Below are 18,389 nucleotides of genomic sequence, written 5' to 3' on the forward strand. Positions count from 1 at the left end.
AATCTGTCTCTACAAATTTGTACATATTTGCAGTATCTTCATCCATAAAAATGTATTCCCGTGTTTGTATAGTAGTTTGTTGAACTCTACGATCCTCCAAACACACAGTTAGTACTTTATGGAAACAAGAAAGCATCATCTTCCTTTTAAACCAAACAGGAAGGACTGTATTGAGCTTGTTAAGTATTGAGAAAAAACAACTGTCCAGAGAGAAGCTGTCTTACTTTTGGACCACACAGATAAGCTGCATGCTTAGCAAGAACACAAACTGGATTCCATATTGCTAGTGAAAGTTATGCAAATACTTTTTCTTACCTTTAAGTCAGATGTCTAACACTGCTTGTATATTTCATTTTACCAGCTGTTATTGTTTTATTTATTTCACATAAGAGTTTTGTTACTCAGTTTAAATGCAGCTGTTGGTGTTTTATTAGTGTTAGAATATGTGCATTGGAATGGTACTGCAATAACTGTAAATGCCCTGATATTTATGCTATAGAATCATTGAGTCCCAGGGGCTGGAAGGCATTAAGTCACAATTGCTAAATCAATTCTTTTAATTCCAACACATTATCAAAATCATCCCCTTTAGATGATCTCAGGAAACGATCAATAAAGGAAAATCTAAATTACTTAAAATTCCTGCAGATAGAAGAATGGTTATAAAGGGTACTGTTGGAATGAAATTTTTGGATATAGTGGTGGTGTTCTCTCATGCAATCTCTCTGTCTCCAATTTGTTTTCCCCACATAATGCCATACAGCTACTACATGTAGTGATGGACACCATATGAGTGGTACTGCAATCACATTTACCCGGGCAAGTTAAACTAGGAGGGGAAACCCTCTACTAATAAATAGGGATTCTCTTGTATAAATCTTCAAGACTTACACCTTCCACACACATATCCATGTGGTGAACACAATCAATAAAAAAAAAACCTGCTTGACTCTTGATTAGATTCCTAACATTAAAACCCTTGCTATAAACAATCTCTGGTTGCACCCCCCCCCAAATTATTTTATATCACTTGAGAAAAACAAGCTAGATAGTTCTTTAAAAGCTTCCACATATTTAGAAATTTCCTGACTGAATGGTACTATATAACATCCTATTCTTTGTCTCACTTATATCAGAACTGACAATCCATTACAGGAAAAGAACCTAGTACTTGCTCTGATAAAATGGGGGGGCAAATCTTGTTGCTCTACCCTTGAAAAATCCTCTTTGACAGACATTAGTAAGTCTACAGGGCATCCTCTATCTCTTAACGTGCCCCACAATTAATGAGTTTCTTTTTCAAAATTCTCCTCATTAGTTATCAGTCTTGACAGATGGACCATCTGGCCTTAATCCCATATTTGATGAAAGGGGTGACAACTATCAAAATTTAGATATGAATTTGAAAAAGCATTTTTCTTATAAATAGTGGATGGAAACCTATTCAAATTTCTATCGTTACTTATAGTACCATCCAAACAATTTATTTTATCAGAGATATACTGAGATTTAAACTTTTAAAAAATTAGAAGTTATAACCAAGTGTTCAATGGGTGATGTTAACTCTTCAGTAGCGTCCTTGTAAAGTATTAAAATATCATCCAAAAATCCGAATTATGTCTGAATCAAAGGCTGAAAATTAGAATTAAAAACATACCACTTTGCCCATTCAGCAAGAAAGAACTGATTTGGCAATTGGGACATAATGCCTGCCAGTCCCCAGGACTCAAAGATTCAGTATCATGAGCACTTTAAATATAAGGGGCAATAGATTGTAAAAAATTATAATTAATTAATTAATTTCTAAAAAATTAGGTTGCTACATATTTCTGAATTAAATGGATTTTACAATTTTTAACAATTTTTATAATATCTTCTGCAATTCATGTATATTTATGAGCATTTTCATTGTTTTTTTGTATTGCCTTTATGAGATGTTTAGATTGTATATACACTTATGAGCTGGAGTTAAATTGTTTGATTTCATATTTATACTTAAATTTACTTAATTCATTAATTTATTAATTTATCTTAATTAGTGAAGGATTTCACTAGATGGATTCCAATTGGTAGATCAATATTTAAATAGGAGAAGGAGCTTGTTTCTGTAATGCTGATGAAGTCCTGAACAATATTTGATGAAAGCGTTTAGTTCTGTTTTTTTTTACAGAATAATGTTCACTTTTTGATTATTAGTGGAGCCAGTGGTGTCATTTTTATGGCTTTTAGACATCTTAAAGATTGCTTTAGGTGCTGTTTACAACACACCTTGCTACTGTTCTGTGGAGTTCGATACGTTAAAGGTGCCTGTTGCACTTTCTGTCTGGTTATGAGTTTCTGCCTTTGTGTGTGGTTGTGGTCTATATAGCTGTTGTTATTCATGATATAACATAATTCCCAGTTGACATGAATAAGTATGCATAACTATTTGCCACTGATATACCCACTGCCAATCATTATCTTTGTAAATAAGTTGTACTTGAAAACATAAAGATGTTATTCTCGGAAAGCTACTTGCATTAACTCACAGTGTTAATTTCAGAAATGGCTAAAGATGCTTGTTTTCCTACTATCTCATGTATAGCTTCTAAACCGTATTTATTAGGAATACAGATAGGGCAGATAAAGAGCCTGGTTTAAATGGAATTGTCTGTATAAAACCTATTTTAAAACAAAAAGTTTTAAGATAAGTTTTATTATTTGAATTAAAATAGAATGTGTTAAAAATGTGATTAAGTAAATATATTTTATCATTTTAAAATTGTATTTTATTTGTTGTTGCATGTCACATGATGACTATGTCTGGGTTTACAAGGTACACATTTAAAATGCACTATTTTACACTTGAAAAAGCATTGTTACGAAAGCTTTGAAAATGAAATTGTCTATATAAAACCTATTTTAAAACAAAATAGTTTGAGATAGAAGTTTTATTATTTAAATTAAAATATAATGTGTTAAAATATGATTAAGTAAATATATTTTATCATTTTAAAACTTTATTTTATTTGTTTAAAACTTTTCAAACACACACAACAAAACTAAATAAAAATAACTGTTCTTAATTTAACTAATGAGTTTTTGCCCAACAAAGTAATTTCTGTGCTTCAAAAAGGTTTTTCCTTTATTCCTTCTAACAAAGTGAACATTTCCAGACTTATAGTTGATTTCAAATTGTATCTTAGAAAATTGAATTTAAAATATATTTTTGATGGTGTGACTAATATTGAACCTGTCGAAGGTGTTTAAGAAAAAGAGCACATATAACCCTTTATTGAATTCTACCTTGATGGTATTTGGTAAACTTTGTGAACAAGATTTTAGGAAAATAAAAGAGTGTAATCATTATGGGGGGCCTAATTTGACACCTGTCGAACTCAAAGCATTAGATTTTGTAGCCAACAACAAAGATTGGCGAACAATGAACGCTGACAAGGGGGGTACAATTGTCATTATGAGGTCCACTGATTACAGTGTAGCAATGAATTCTTTGTTAAATGATGACAGTTGTTATAAGGTAGTCACAAAAGAACATATTACTAAGAGTTTTCAAATGGTGGATTTTCTTCTATTTAATTTGATAACATTGTCTATGACTTTTTAGTAATTGAACATCCAAAACTGGCTACACTGTTTGGTATTCCTAAATTACACAAACAAAGTGAGGAGATACCTTTTAGACCAATAGTGTCAGCCAGTTTTTCAAAGACAGAATCTATATCAATATGGTTAGACAAGTGGTTAAACCCAATAGTTCAAAGGACAAAGTCATATTTAAGAGATTCCTGGCATTTATTGGAGCTTTTAGGTCAATTAGACTTAACAGATACATTTTTTAATTTTGCATCATTAGATGTAACATCATTATACACAAGTATTAATCAGACTAACGGTGTAGAATTCTTAAGGGAATATCTAAGTGTTCATACAGATATGGAAAACAATTTGATCAATACTATATGCACTTTAATGGACTTAGTATTAAAAATAATTTCTTCATATTTGAAGACATTTATTTTCAACAGATTTCAGTAATTGCAATGGGTTCTAGAGTTGCACCAAGTTTTGCTAATATAGTGATGGCTATGTGGGAAATTAAGATTTTATACTCACATCCATCAGCAAAGAATATTTTATTTTACAAAAGATACATAGTTGATTTGATCTTTTTATGGCGTGGATATTTTGATTCATTTCAAATTTTTGTGAACTATTTAAACAAATCTACCAATTTTCTAAGATTCACCATTGGTCATTTTGGTGAAAACATTAACTTTCTGGACTTACATTTAAGTTTGAATTGTGATAAGACATGTTTTGAAAGTAGCATCTTTAGGAAGTCCACATTTGTCAACCAATATCTACACCATGATAGTTTACATCCTGAATTTATGAAACGTAGTGTAGTTAAAGGACAATTTATTAGATTAAGTAGGCTGGCAAGTAGAGATGATATCTTTTCAAGGGAGATAGAAAAACTAACTAGCTTTTTTATGGATAGAGGTTATGACCACATATGGCTAAATAATATATTAAGGGAGGTTTTTCATCTCAGGACTAACAAAGCACGCCCTATTTTACATCAAACTTTAGTGAATTTAAGAATAGTTAGTGACACTGAAGTTAAGGCTGGTAGTGCCTACAGATTAGCTTTTCCTATTCCCATTTCAAATGAGATGGTTATGATTTGGAAAATAATTTCCAATAACTGGAAATTGGTATTAGGTAACAATGATTTGAGTTTAATCATTGGTAAAGTTCCACTGTTTACTTACAAAAAACTGTCAACATAAAGAGCAAGTTAGAAAGTTGTAAGCAAATGAGTACTGAAGTTGTTAATTCAAATTTTGGTACATTTCCTTGCAATTGTTGCAAACAATGTAGGTACATATCAGGAAGTAATACAGTGTTTTGAAGCACTTGAATAAAGTTATTCATAGTAAAGGGCATTAAAATGTGGTTTATATTGCTTTATGTGGTTCATGTGAACATTTCTACATAGGTAAAGCCATTAGGACTTTAAGTAGATGTATTTATGAACACACTTTAGCAATAAGAAAAAAAGACATGTCAAATGCACTTTCAAAACACGCTGTTACTTGTTTAGATTTCAAAAAGTTCACATTTTCAGTACTTGAGAAAGTTAATGATGACTTGTTTTCTGGAAACTTTAAGGTTAAATTAGAGTGTAAAGAAACCTTGTGGCAGATATTGTTCAATGTAGACCAGCTTCCTGGGTTAAATGATGTTATAAATATCAAGTGCTTTTTAAAAGCACAATGGTTATAATTTATGTATAAAAATATAAAAACACAAAGACATCTGATAATAATAATAATTTTTTATCTAAGAAAGGGGAAGGTCCTTTAATAGTGATTTTTTTTAATTAAGTTTTTAACTTTAGTATTGGCCATTTTAGATCACGTTTATTTTTGAATGGTATGAAGTTGAAATGGTTATTCTGAAGAAGTTCATGACAATTAAAAGTGGGCGAAATGCGTAAACACTGACTTCTGGATTTTTTCTGGGTTTCCAGTCATATACTGGCAGTTATTTTTACTTTATTTTATTTGTTGTTGAATGTCACATGATGACTGCGCCTGTGTTTAAAAGGTATGCATTTAAAATACACTATTTTACACTTGAAAAAGCATTGTTACGAAAGCTTTGAGAGCTTCCCTGGTATTCAATAAAGCCTGCACTAGATGTACACTAAGTGTACACTCTTTGGAGTGAACAGACAACATAAGCATTAACTCACAGCTTCTTCATCCTAATTTTAGTTTTCCTACTGATTTTCTTGCATCTTTAGATTCTGAGAGGGATTCGTAAGTACACTTAGTATAATCTTTCCGAGTGATTAGAAAGCACAAAAAAGTGATAGGGATGTTCTCAAATACAGATCATGTACAGTTAGGTGTTATTGATTCTGGCCCCTTGTGTATTTTATTTGTTTCTCTACTGTTCAAAATAAATAACTGCATTTCTTGTGGATCCCTAAGCTGTTTTTATTTACTTGTCATGTATTACCTACATTTTTATGGAATTATCTGCTGGATATATGGTGGTATTTTCTGTCTAAACCAGCCTTCTCACCTCTCCATGCCAGCTACTCTTGGCCCCAGGCTACTAGTCCAATTTGGATAATCTGGTAGAGATTAATGGTTTTATTTTTCTGAATTACAGAGCGTGATTACTGTGTTTGTCATTGCATTTAAATAAATGGTATAATATTTCTGATAACAGTGAGCTTTGAAATATATGTTAACATAAGAAAATTTAGGTAAGTGGAACAGATTGTAACCCTGATAAGTGAAGCATCAGTTATACTGGCTTTAATTTAAACTATTATCTTCTATGGTGGTGCCATGCTTGTGTTAAACACATTATTCATAGCAACTCTTATCGGTGAAAATGTACGAGTCTTTTTTCATCCTGAATGACTGGTTGGTCTGTACTTCCTATAAAAGCTGTCTTCCTGGCAGGTAGAATGCAGGAAGGGTGCTCAAAGCTTTCAGACGCTGGTTAATGCAGGAGAGATAAACCCATATAGCTTAGACCACTGTAACAGTGATTCATTTATGAACATCTATACTAGAATGAGATCAGCATGGTTCAGTTAACGTGTCAGTAAAGACTTAATCATGGATTACACAACAAATACAGAAGCAAAGGGCTGTCTGTTACATGTCCACAGAGGATATGCTTCCCCAGGACTATTGAGGATTAAAAAATGGAAAATATCATTGACATCAGATTTTATGTTCATTTAAAAGAAATAATAGAACCATTCCCTGGTTTTCACCTAATAATATCAAACAAATTAACATTGTATCTAACTTCAAAACAGTGATTGATAATTTGTATAGCAATATATGCTTTATGGTACAACACTCTACTTGGCCACAAGTCCAAGCCTGACTTATCTTTGTATTATATTATACTGATTTAGATTTAATGGTGAGGATTCTCAAATATGACAGCCATTGTTGGAAAGATATGATCTGTGTTGTGAAGTTTGTTCCCTTAAGGTAAGTAAAACAGGAGTTGGAAAGGGAACAGGCCCTTAAGATGTAACAGGATACTCTTTCGGTAAGTCTCCTAGGAAAGTATTGGAGTCTTTTTGAGGTCAAGAGTTTTTGGATAAGAGATGCTGTTAACAGAATGCATCTCTGCTTTCCTGGTAGCCATTTTGTTTTCCTTATTGCAGTGCATTGATGGCCTCTTGGACAGCTAGGGATATGAATCTACAGCTGCTACTATTAGTGATTTGGCATGATGCCAGTGTTTTTTTTTTCCTTTGAGCTGCTTGGAATGACTGGCAGTCTGCTAATTACTATATGTTTTTCTTTGTACATTCCTGTAAACATTTGAATAAAACATTAATTAAATATTTACTTCACAGCTGTCCTCATAATAAAATGGTTCTTGGACAGTCACCTCAGTTCCTCAGGGAGAGTGATCATAAAGTCTTTTCTACTTCATGTTGTAGCAGGTAGATCAAAGTTAGATCTCAGAGTATTTCAGCATTTCCTAGCATATAAAACATGCTGTGCAGCAACATTCTGTTATCTGACACAGTCAATGCAGATACCACTTTGTGATGTACATGTTTTGTAGTTATTCCACAGAATTTCTAGGTTGCATTAAGTATCACATTACTATATGGCTTTAAGGTATTTATTATGTTGACTAGGAAAGTCTGACTAAATGGAAAACTTATTTTCATTGGTGGTCAGGGGAGAAAAGATCAACAAGCTATAGGAAGAAAGAAACAAACATACATAAATATATAGCATAATGAATCAAATGAGACATTAATTAATGAAACAGGAATAGATTCCAAAAAAAAAAAACACCACAAAGCGAGCAGAGCAGATATCAGCAGATATCATCTTAAGGAATCGAGAGATATAAACAAAAAAGTCTTCTCTCTTTATTCAAAGTGCGAGATAGATAAGCTGTTGTTGGTTGGCTTTTATTTTATTTCATTATTATTATATTTTTGGGAAGCCCTCACTTGCTTGCAGCAGAAGTTTCTTTTGCTATTCAGGAATAGATTCCTGTTGAAAGTTTTACTTACTTGTCTGACATTTGAACAAGTAACCCTTGTAATAATCCTCAAAACTGTATACTGTTGGGCTGTCTTTTCTGCTAAACATAAGTAAAATTAAAGTGCTGAGTGCAAGTAACATTACAGTGCAGAGTGCAGATTTTAGGCCTTTACATTCAACTTACCTCTGGTGTGGTGTCAGTCAATCAAGGTATTCCTCTAACCACTCCTACTGCCTTCTTTTTTCCCCCACCCCCCTCTTTCCTCATACAGGTTAAACTGCTACAACTTAGTACAGGCATTGGTTCATCTCTGCTCCGCTTGCCCTCGCTTTACTCAGGCTTGCTTCACACCCCACCTTGCCCCCAAATTCCTCCCACACCAATTACTGGTACTAGACCACAACCCACTTTTTTAAACCAATCAGTAACAACTTGTCACTCAACAGCACCACTCTCAACCTGATACCACCAGTCCTCCAACTCTACTATTCTTTTTTCCTAAGTTTCAAGTACCATTCAGTAGGTATGCTATCACCCAAAATAATCTTATTAACTCTGCTTCTACCCCTTTTACTCATCCCATATCTCCTAACCACCTACGAATATCAGGATCACCCAGGTTTCCACTACCCTAAATTCCAAACATCCATCCCATCTACAACAGATAATAATGCACCATTACTAACTCCCCTCATGCTTACCTCCTTAACCCCTAAATACTACCATCTTACTAGACCTAGTTACATTAGTCCTAAAACTAGACACTATTGCAAAACTTTATTCAAAATCTTAAAACTCATACTTAGGATACACTACAACCTCACAAAGGATAGTGACATCCACCCAAACTCTGGTCCATCCCCACCTGTTGGCCCTAATCCCCCTACTATATCCCCTGCCACCATAGCTCCAACAAATAGACCTCCTAGCTCACTGCTAGCCTGCCATCTAAACATTACAAGCATAAATAACAAGACTCAGCACCTGCATGCCCTCTTAGCTGTTCATTCCCCAGATATATTATGCCTAACAGAAATGTGGCTGAAGCCTGCCACCAAGGACCATGAGATTCTGCCACCAGGGTATAGTATGTTTTGACTAGACCGTACCACCAAAAAGGGTGGTGGGGTAGCCATACTTTACAAGTCTACCCCATCTGTCAGCATAGACACCCAATAACCACCCCAGTTCAATAATGCTGAAATTCTTATCTCAAAACTACAAATTAACAAAAACAAAAATGTAAACCTTGTCTTTGTCTACATTCCCCCAGGGAGGAACACAGAAACCTTAGAAGACTTCTTATATTGGTTATCCAATAACCACCCCCAAGAAACAATTGTTCTTGGGAATTTCAACATTGACTGGAACACTTGCTCTTGTGAAATCCCCACAACCCACATAAACCTCTATGATTTTACTCAAATCTTAACCTCCCCCACCAGGACAGGAAAACCCAATAACAAGGAAAGTACCCTAGACTGGATACTCGTCAATACCCATCTTCAATCTTATAAATCAGGCACTTTGCCTGATGACCTAAGTGACCACTGTCTCGCCTATGTAATCAAGCTTAAAGTAGACCACTCCTACCAACCCACCTATAGAACATTAAGAAACAACAAGAATTTTATTCTCACCAAGATTCCAAATGAACTTAAGGCATGCAACTGGTCAGTACTAAAAAGTCTCCCCATAGATGAAGCAGTAGCATACTTTAACACCAAATTCCTTGCTATTCTTAACTCCCATGCTCCCAGCCGCTCTATTAGAACCAAGGTTAATATTGCACCATGGCTTTCTAAAGATACCCAAACTAAAATTTCACTCAGAAACAAAGCATGGGCCACCTACCAAAAAAACAAAAGCCCCACTTGATCAACTAAGATTAAGACAGCTAAGGAATGACATCAAAAAATCCATAACCTTAGACAAAAAGAACCACTACTACCATCTACTGCAAAAACACTAAAACAAACCTCAAAAGTTTTGGGCAGGAATAAACAAACTACTCCACCCAGGCCAAACCGCCACTCCACCCCCCCCCCTCAGCTTCCCAACAAAAATCCCGCTAGTAACTTCAACAGCTTCTTCACAGAGACTATCCAGTCTCTAGCCAGCCAACTCTCTCCCAATGGCTCTAATTCTAATGTAGCCACACCCAGTACCCAGACATACTTTACCTTCCAACCTGTTCCTACTCAACTAATTCATGCCATACTTAAGAAACTAAGACCCACCACCCTGGCTGCCGACCTCCTCCCAGCAGACTATCTGCAAAAGGCTGCTGACACCATAGCCTACCCCATCTCTATCTTGATCAACAGAGCTATATCTGAAGCTACAGTACCCACTATATGGAAAATCTCCCATGTCATACCTCTCCATAAAGGAGGTAGTTCCACTGAACTGTCAAACTTTAGACCCATAACTATTCTGTCACCTCTAGCTAAAATTATGGAGAAGTGTGTGCACATACAGCTCATGCACTACCTCACACAGAACAAGCTGTTGTCCAACTTTCAACATGGCTTTAAGCCACACCACAGTACTACTTCTGCCCTCCTCTCTTTCTCTAATGTTATTCCCGACTGAAATCATGTCCTCACTCACCTAGTTCTACCCCACCCCATCCCCCCTTACTGAGCTCCTCACTAAAACTTTCAAGAGTTTGAGAGTCATATCTAAGAACTAGGCCTTACCAGTAACCTTTTTTTCTGTCTGTGTAACTTCTTTATGTGTAATTGTTACTGTTTTATAAGTCTAATATAGTAGTATGTAGTATACGTTTATCTCCTATTTTTAGTATTTGTTTTGTGTTGAAACTTATTTTTCTTCCTACCTTGTATTGTTTACTCATATTATGCTTTATGTGATAAATCATTGTTTATTGCCTGTACTGGAGCTTTTCTCCCTGGGCCTCTACTGAAAACGGATATTATGTCCAGCTAGACTAGCCCGGTCAACAAATGTAAAATAAAAAAAATAAAAAATAAATTATTAACCACAACCGCAATAATAACAAACTATCCTCAGCACTCTTTCTAGATCTATCCAAGGCTTTTGACATGGTTGACCGCAAAATGCTTATAAATACCTTGAAGGCCTTCTCCTTAAACAGCCATGTACTCCAATGGTTTCAATCCTACATGCAGGGCAGGCAACAGGCAGTCTTATGGCAGGACAAGCTATCATCTCGCCTACCCATCACATTAGAAATCCCCCAGGGCTCGATACTAGGACCTCTTCTTTTCTCCATCTTTATCAATGACCTTCATTCAGTCATCCCAGATGCTACCTGCATTCAATATGCGGATGACTCCACATTAACCCAAATTACCTTCAATACAGTGGAAAAATGGCTCTCCAATCAACATCTAATCCTAAACCCCAACAAAACTAAGTTGCTCCTCTTCCCCTCCACATGCAGGACCCCCCCCCCCCGCCAGCCTTCAACATAACTGCTAACAATGGCACTATCATCTCCCCAGAACCCAAACTAAACTACTGGGTGTCATAATTGATAACAATCTGAAGTTTGATGCACATATCAATCAAACTATCAAAACCATTAATAAAAAACTTGGCTCTCTTTATAGAATCAATCCTTTCCTTACCCCACTTACCAGAACTGCAATTGCCCATTCCCATCTGCTATCAACTTTTCTCTAAGCCTCACCTCTATTCTCCAACTTAAACAAAACAGATCTTAATAAACTATCATCTTGCTATAACCACATTGCCAGATTTGCTACTGGCACAACCTACCGGACACACCACTGTCACAACCTAAATCGCCTAGGATGGCTTGAACTGCCAAGCCTATTGCAGTTCAACAAGCTAATAGTGGCACATAAAGTCATTTACCAACCAGAAAATACACCTGCACTAAAAAATATTATCAGCCCCTACACTAGCACCTGGCCACTGTGATCATCCACTAGACTCCTAGTTCAAACATACAAATCCAACTACTCAGCTGGGGACTCTCTGTTTGCCAACTCTGTTGGAAAAATATGGAACAGACTCCCAGCTGACTTGACCCTAGAACCCTCACTGACTCAATTCAAAAACAAACTCAAGAAATACTTCAAAACTCATTGGTTATGTCCTTGCACTAACCCCGACTAGTGACCTCTCTATTTCTTAGGTGCCTTTCCTTCAACTACTTCTAACTTTTTTCTACCACACCATTTCAGGAAGGGTCAATTGTATAACTTCTGCTCAGTGTGTCTTAAACCTGAATGTAATGTTATGTATGTTTGACTTTGAAAATAATGTTATGTTTTGTAAAGTGTTTTATAATAAGTACTATATGTGCTAAATGCCGGTATTGTTTATGACTGTAATCTGCTTGAAACTAGCATTTACTAAATGTTCAATGTGTATTATTATCTTGGTGCTTTTCTCCCCGGGCCTCTGCTGAAAATGGACATGTATCCATTCGAACTATCCTGGTCAACAAATGTAAAATAAATAAATAAATTGAGCATACATTAATGAGAAAAGAACAATAATTGAGCACACGAAAACACTGACAAGATATATATATATATAAATAGTCAGCATACAAGCATATTACAGTAATGATACAGGCAATACAATGAAATGAGAAATCATTCAAAGGTAGATCAGAATGCGTGCTTACACTAATAAAGTATTTTATAACATTAAGACAGTGGAAAAGAGAACTTTCGTAACAATGTAAAGTTGAGGAGATTGTGGTGTAGTGTATGTGGCCAAGTAGATATGATAGTACTGGATAAAATATAAGCTTACATGTCACCATTTTAGAGCACGATAGGATACAGTGGATAAGGATAGTTTAGTGGGGATTAGTCAGGTGTGGTACATGAGCAAGGCTATGAGACATTTAGGTGTTTCAAATATAGCTTAAGGACTTCAGTTTGTTAGTTTGTATGAGTTAATTCCAAACTTTAGAGATGTAAGAAGCATACAGTGAGTCACCTGCAATATTGTTTGCTTTAACTCTGTCCAGCAAGAGTTCTAGATGGGGAATAAGGCTGGATAATATTTTTTTTTTACTGACTGTCATTTTTCAGGTAGGAGCATTAGACTCTGAACAGTTTTTTGTTGTATGAATATTAAATAGTCAGGCAATTCTAACCAATTTATCTATTGCTGTGAATTTAGCTATTTTGTTGCAGCATTTCTCTAGTGTGTTTATTTGGGTAGTTTATAGGTTGACAAATAACAATAACATTAGAGGACAGGCAATGATTTACCTAGCCTATTCAGTCAGGTAAGTTTTAGCTCAATATGAGGTGCCACTTTTTTGTGCATTTTCAGAGAGCTTGCTTTATACATTGGCCAAATGTCATGTCACTCCTAGGAGCTTGGTATGAGTTGCAAGTTGCATGTTAGTCAGGTCACAACTGGTAATGGTGAAGAGAGGTTTAACATCAGAATAATGTTTAGGTGTGAACAGAAAAAGGTCTGGTCTTCTCAGGGTTTAATAGTAATTGAGAATTACAGCACCATGATTAAATGGAATCGAATGAGTCTTGTGTTTGGGTTTGAAGTTGCTGTAGGTGTTTGGCAGAGAACATGAGCCTGGAATCATCAGCATAATAATGATAACACTTCAGCATACTAATGATAGCACGTCAGCATACTAATGATAGCACATCAGCATACTAATGATAGCACGTCAGCATGCTAATGATAGCATGTCAGCATAATAATGATAGCATGTCAGCATGCTAATGATAGCACATTTACTTGTGGCATGTAGGTTATTTATAAAACACTGAATAGTACTGGACCATAGATAGGTCCCTGAGGCACCCCTACTCTTATCCACACATGATAGCCACTAACTAATCCCTGTGGAAACCTGTAAGCCCCTGACCAAAAAAAAAAAAAAAAAAAAAAAGCTACCTTATGGTTTTCAGTAAGGTAGGTTTCTGGCAGATAACAAGTAGACATCTGCATGCATTTTTGAATGTTTTTTCAGTTCTTATGTAGAACTATCTGTATTTCCCCTTTAGCATAACTGTCTGTAGCTTTTTTTCTCTTTAATTGCCCTATGAATGACATTTTTTACTTTTTGTATTACTAATACCCCAACAATTTTCATGTTTTGGCTGGTATAAATTAGCTCTTATTTGACATTATAAGCTTAGCTATGAATGAATCATTGTAGAATTGGTGATTGTTTATTATTTTCTTATACTATTTTTCCATTTCCTTGATAATTCTTTGTGACACACACAGTGATCTTCTCTATACCAATAGCATTGGATACTTCATCAAAAAGCTAATCTTTGGGCTTAGGATCCCTTTCCTATTTTTTTTCATCATTAAAGGTACAGATACTTGATCCTTACCAGTGTCAAGGATGGATGCCATTTCCTTCCAAACTCGGTAACGCAGGGGTCCTTTGTATTCCCCTAGACCCAGATCACCAGAAACCAATGTATTATCAACATTTTCTTCCTTTCTTTGTTTTATCCTGTGGGTACAGAATACAAATGATGAGTTTTTACAGCTGTAGTGAACAGGCATCTGTAAAAGGAAGTGACAATTATCATTGTACCTACACACCTCTCTGTTTCATCCTTGATGCCCTGTGTAGAAGAAAATAACAGTTATAATATCAGTATGCTTTTTTTTGCTGAATTGATTGAACATGCACCTCTATAAACTTATTCAGAAAGAAAGGTTTGCCTGAGTTGTTGTGCATACATAAATAAATATGGCTCCCTAAAAAAAACTCAAATACTCAAGAAGAAACATTTTTAATGAGAATGAAATAATGTGACGACTACAGTCTCTATGTATATCATAAAGCTAAACTGACAACAAATACTGGATGTAAAGTCTTTGGTTTGCTAAAGCCTGTACCTGCATGTCAGCATGACTGCAACAGAATAAGCCAGTTTTGACATTCCGTCTTTTGTCCCTTGCCTATGATATTCAGTCATATTTTATGTTACAGGATAAAAAGCAAAAGATGTAAAAGGCAGGATTTAAGACATTCCATGAAATGCAGGTTAATAACTTTATTAGTAATTTGAAAGAAAATATGAAAATTGGTAAGAAATGAAAAGCTGAAAAAAAATAAAATGAAATGCATAGTAATGCATCTGATAAACTAGATGCTGGAGAGGAGCAACAGCAAAACATAAAAGTGGAACTATTGATACTTGAAGTCAAATGATCTAAAGGCAAGCAGGCAGTATGAGAAAGCAGCAAGGAAAGATGGTGGATTAGATAGATATAAATGAAAAGGCACTGCAAGACAAACATTCTGTTCCGACATGCTGAGGGATAACTCACAAAAGGTCCAGAACACCTACAGCCATAAAAATGATGTCATCACTGTATTGCAGTGTGTCTAAAATTTGCAAAAGATGCCAAGAGTCAAATGTAAGTCTCAGATTCTAAAATGGATTTACATTTATGGTCCACAAATTTCACCAACGTCTCTGTCTTAAACCCCTTAGTTGACACAGTAGGCTTCAATGGGGATCTGCAATACATTTGTGTTTTTTTGGAATACCAAATATTGATGTTATCATTGGCTTACTATCACTAAGATATTCCCACTCCTAGTGATTAATATTCCCCTGCATAACCATATCTAGTAAAGTACAATCCAACTTGGCATATGCAATAGAAATTTCATTAAGTGACACTCTGGTGTGTATTTATATATATATATATATATATATATATCTACATCATTGTTAGATAGTAATGAAAACATCTTAGTATAATAATCAAAATTATTTATGACCACAACCCCCTCCCATATCTTCACCTGTTCGACAACATGCACTGCTATTGGATTGTGATTTTACTATTTATTCATGAATTTATTTCAGTATTTATAATTATAATTTTAACTTTGTAATGGGTTTGTTTAATCAATTTTACCCAATATCATTCATGTATACAATATACTACAATTCCCACCTAACCCATTCTCACCCTGCAATGTATATTGCCTTGCATGTAATTGGTTGTCCTTTTGTATTTAACAGTATTATCAATGGTAGGCACAATCACTCTGATGAAGTCAATATATATTTAAAAGTAGACAAAAGTGCTCAGTTTTTATTTTATGTTATTTTATTATATTAAACTCTTGGTTGCAGTCTTGGTTCAGTCCTTTTTTCTGTTTTTTTTTTGTTATGTATTGCTTATCCTTGCATTTCTCTTTTGGTTGTTAGTTCCTAAGATGTTATCTGCAGTACTGTGTGCAGTTTTGAAGACATCCTCAGCATGACAACATAGACAGGAAAGATGCATTTCAGAAAAGGACAGCAAAAATAAAATATGCTTCCATCTGATCAAGCCTAGCATGCACCTCCCTGAAGAAAATAAGCAAATAGGAGATATGCTAGAAACTTTTAGGCATTTCAGGAGTATCCATATAGTTAGTTCAATTGAGTACTACCCTTCTCAAAAAGAGATATGAGAGAATAGAGATACAATTTTGTTATGCATGGTTATATATGGGAGAAGCACAGAATTCCTTACAGAAAGCAGGGTAATGAGTGAATAACGGACAAAATAAAGTCTGACTTTAGGAATACATGGGGAAGACATGAGGTCATTTTTAAGAAGAATGAAAGGAATTAGCCATTAGACAGATAGGACTAGTGGCTATTTTTAATAATGGACAGGCTAGCTGGGATGTGTGGCTCTTTCTGTCATCATCCTCTATGCTGTAATGTTTCCATCAGAAGCTTTAAACTCAGCTTTAAGGATGACTGTCAGAGCCAATAATGTTATAGCTTCCACTATAATTCCTGAAGTTATAGCCCAGTGAAAAACCAACTCATTGAGCACAATTAGTGGGAATTTAACACAGTAAAAACTAACAGCCAATTAATTCACTAACTAAATAATTAGATAATGAACTAATAAATGTAAGTAAAGTAATACAAATAAATGTAACTCTCCATGTGGTGGCAAGCCCCACATACCTTCAGAACTTGTATATATCAACTGTATATGCACACCAACATGAAGAAAAGGCAAATCTGTTAAAACAAATCAAACACTTCTGTCACACACTTTGAAACTACACTGGTATTGATTTCTTACAGAAAACAGCAACTCGGATGTACAGCATCTATGAAGTGAACTTGACTAAACAGGATTTCAACCAGTTTGCATTTGATGAGGTGTAGGGAAGCCAATGCTGTAAATAAAAGTATTTGCATCTAGCATCACACATACATACATATACACACAGTTTTGAAAAATGCAAAAAAAAAGTGATCGGATAACATAAGCATGCAATCAGGTCTAATTTGGCAGCTGAGCATCTTTCTGCAGAAGCCTTCATGGGGAAGTCTTGGTATAGTTCTGGGAACTATATTCTCCACTGAACAGCATTTTAAGTATCAGACAGGTGACGTGCAAGCATAAGACAGCCATTAGCTAAACTGTAGTATGATACAACTCATTACCATCCTGTCCTCCTGCCTGATCCCCCTAACTCCCATACCTCTAGTCAAGCATGGGTCATCTCAGGCCTAACTCATTAGCATCCTGTCTGATCCCCCTAAATCCCATGCCTCTAGTTAAACATGGGTCACTTGAGGCACAATCAGGGCTTCATCCATTTGCACCACAGAACTGGTGGAGGTGGTAGGTGTCAATCATCCAACCAATCTTTCTTTATGACTTATAGTATCATATTTGCATGTGACAGAAGGGGAGGGGCCTGTAACTTTGTCAGTATCAATGAAAGTGTATATGACAATTGTGTGAGTTAAACTATGTACATATAAAACAATTTTGACACTTTAGTACCTTAAATCACTCAAGTGCATCACAGTTCTCTGCTTCCAACAGCAAGGTCCATGTCGTATATAAAATGCTGCACATGACCATAGATACATACATGCAAACAAATATTTCAAGCTAGGGCATTAATGCTCTTCCAGCTTCCCAATATATCAAAATACTTATTATCATAACAAGTTTCCAGACTGTTCTTAAAAATATTTAAACTAATGCTTGCTTTAATGTAATTTGGTAGTATGTTCCATGCATCAGCCGCTGTCTCAGAGAATCAATTAGTACACTTCTCATTCCTATAGAATCTTCTGCATAGGTTGTCCGATGATTCTCCACTACTTTTTGATGATCCCAAAGGTAGTTGTCTTCAATTGTCCTATATACCTGAATAAGATCTCCTCTTGGATATGTATATATATATATATATATATATATATATATATATATATATATATGAGACACTGTACAAGATCAAATATTTTAGTCTTTCATAATAACTTAAATTTTAACATCCATGGATGCCCTTGGTATATTTCCACTGTACACTTTCCAGT

At 35.1% G+C, this 18,389-nt stretch overlaps 1 protein-coding gene across 1 annotated transcript in view; it reads right to left on the bottom strand.

Moving 5' to 3' along the window:
- LOC122814319 (zinc-binding protein A33-like) overlaps nucleotides 1-18,389 on the bottom strand; it is a 221,170-nt gene that overhangs the window by 4,721 nt on the left and 198,060 nt on the right. The window contains exons 5-6 of the mRNA XM_044086905.1: nucleotides 14,623-14,645; nucleotides 14,406-14,530 (exon numbers count right to left, since the gene is read on the bottom strand). Of these exons, the coding sequence (XP_043942840.1) occupies nucleotides 14,406-14,530; nucleotides 14,623-14,645 (148 nt within the window). The remainder of the gene's footprint in view (nucleotides 1-14,405; nucleotides 14,531-14,622; nucleotides 14,646-18,389) is intronic.

This window comes from Protopterus annectens, chromosome 10.part0 (assembly GCF_019279795.1).
Source record: "Protopterus annectens isolate FY-2018-M chromosome 10.part0, PAN1.0, whole genome shotgun sequence".
Lineage (NCBI taxonomy): Eukaryota > Metazoa > Chordata > Ceratodontiformes > Protopteridae > Protopterus > Protopterus annectens.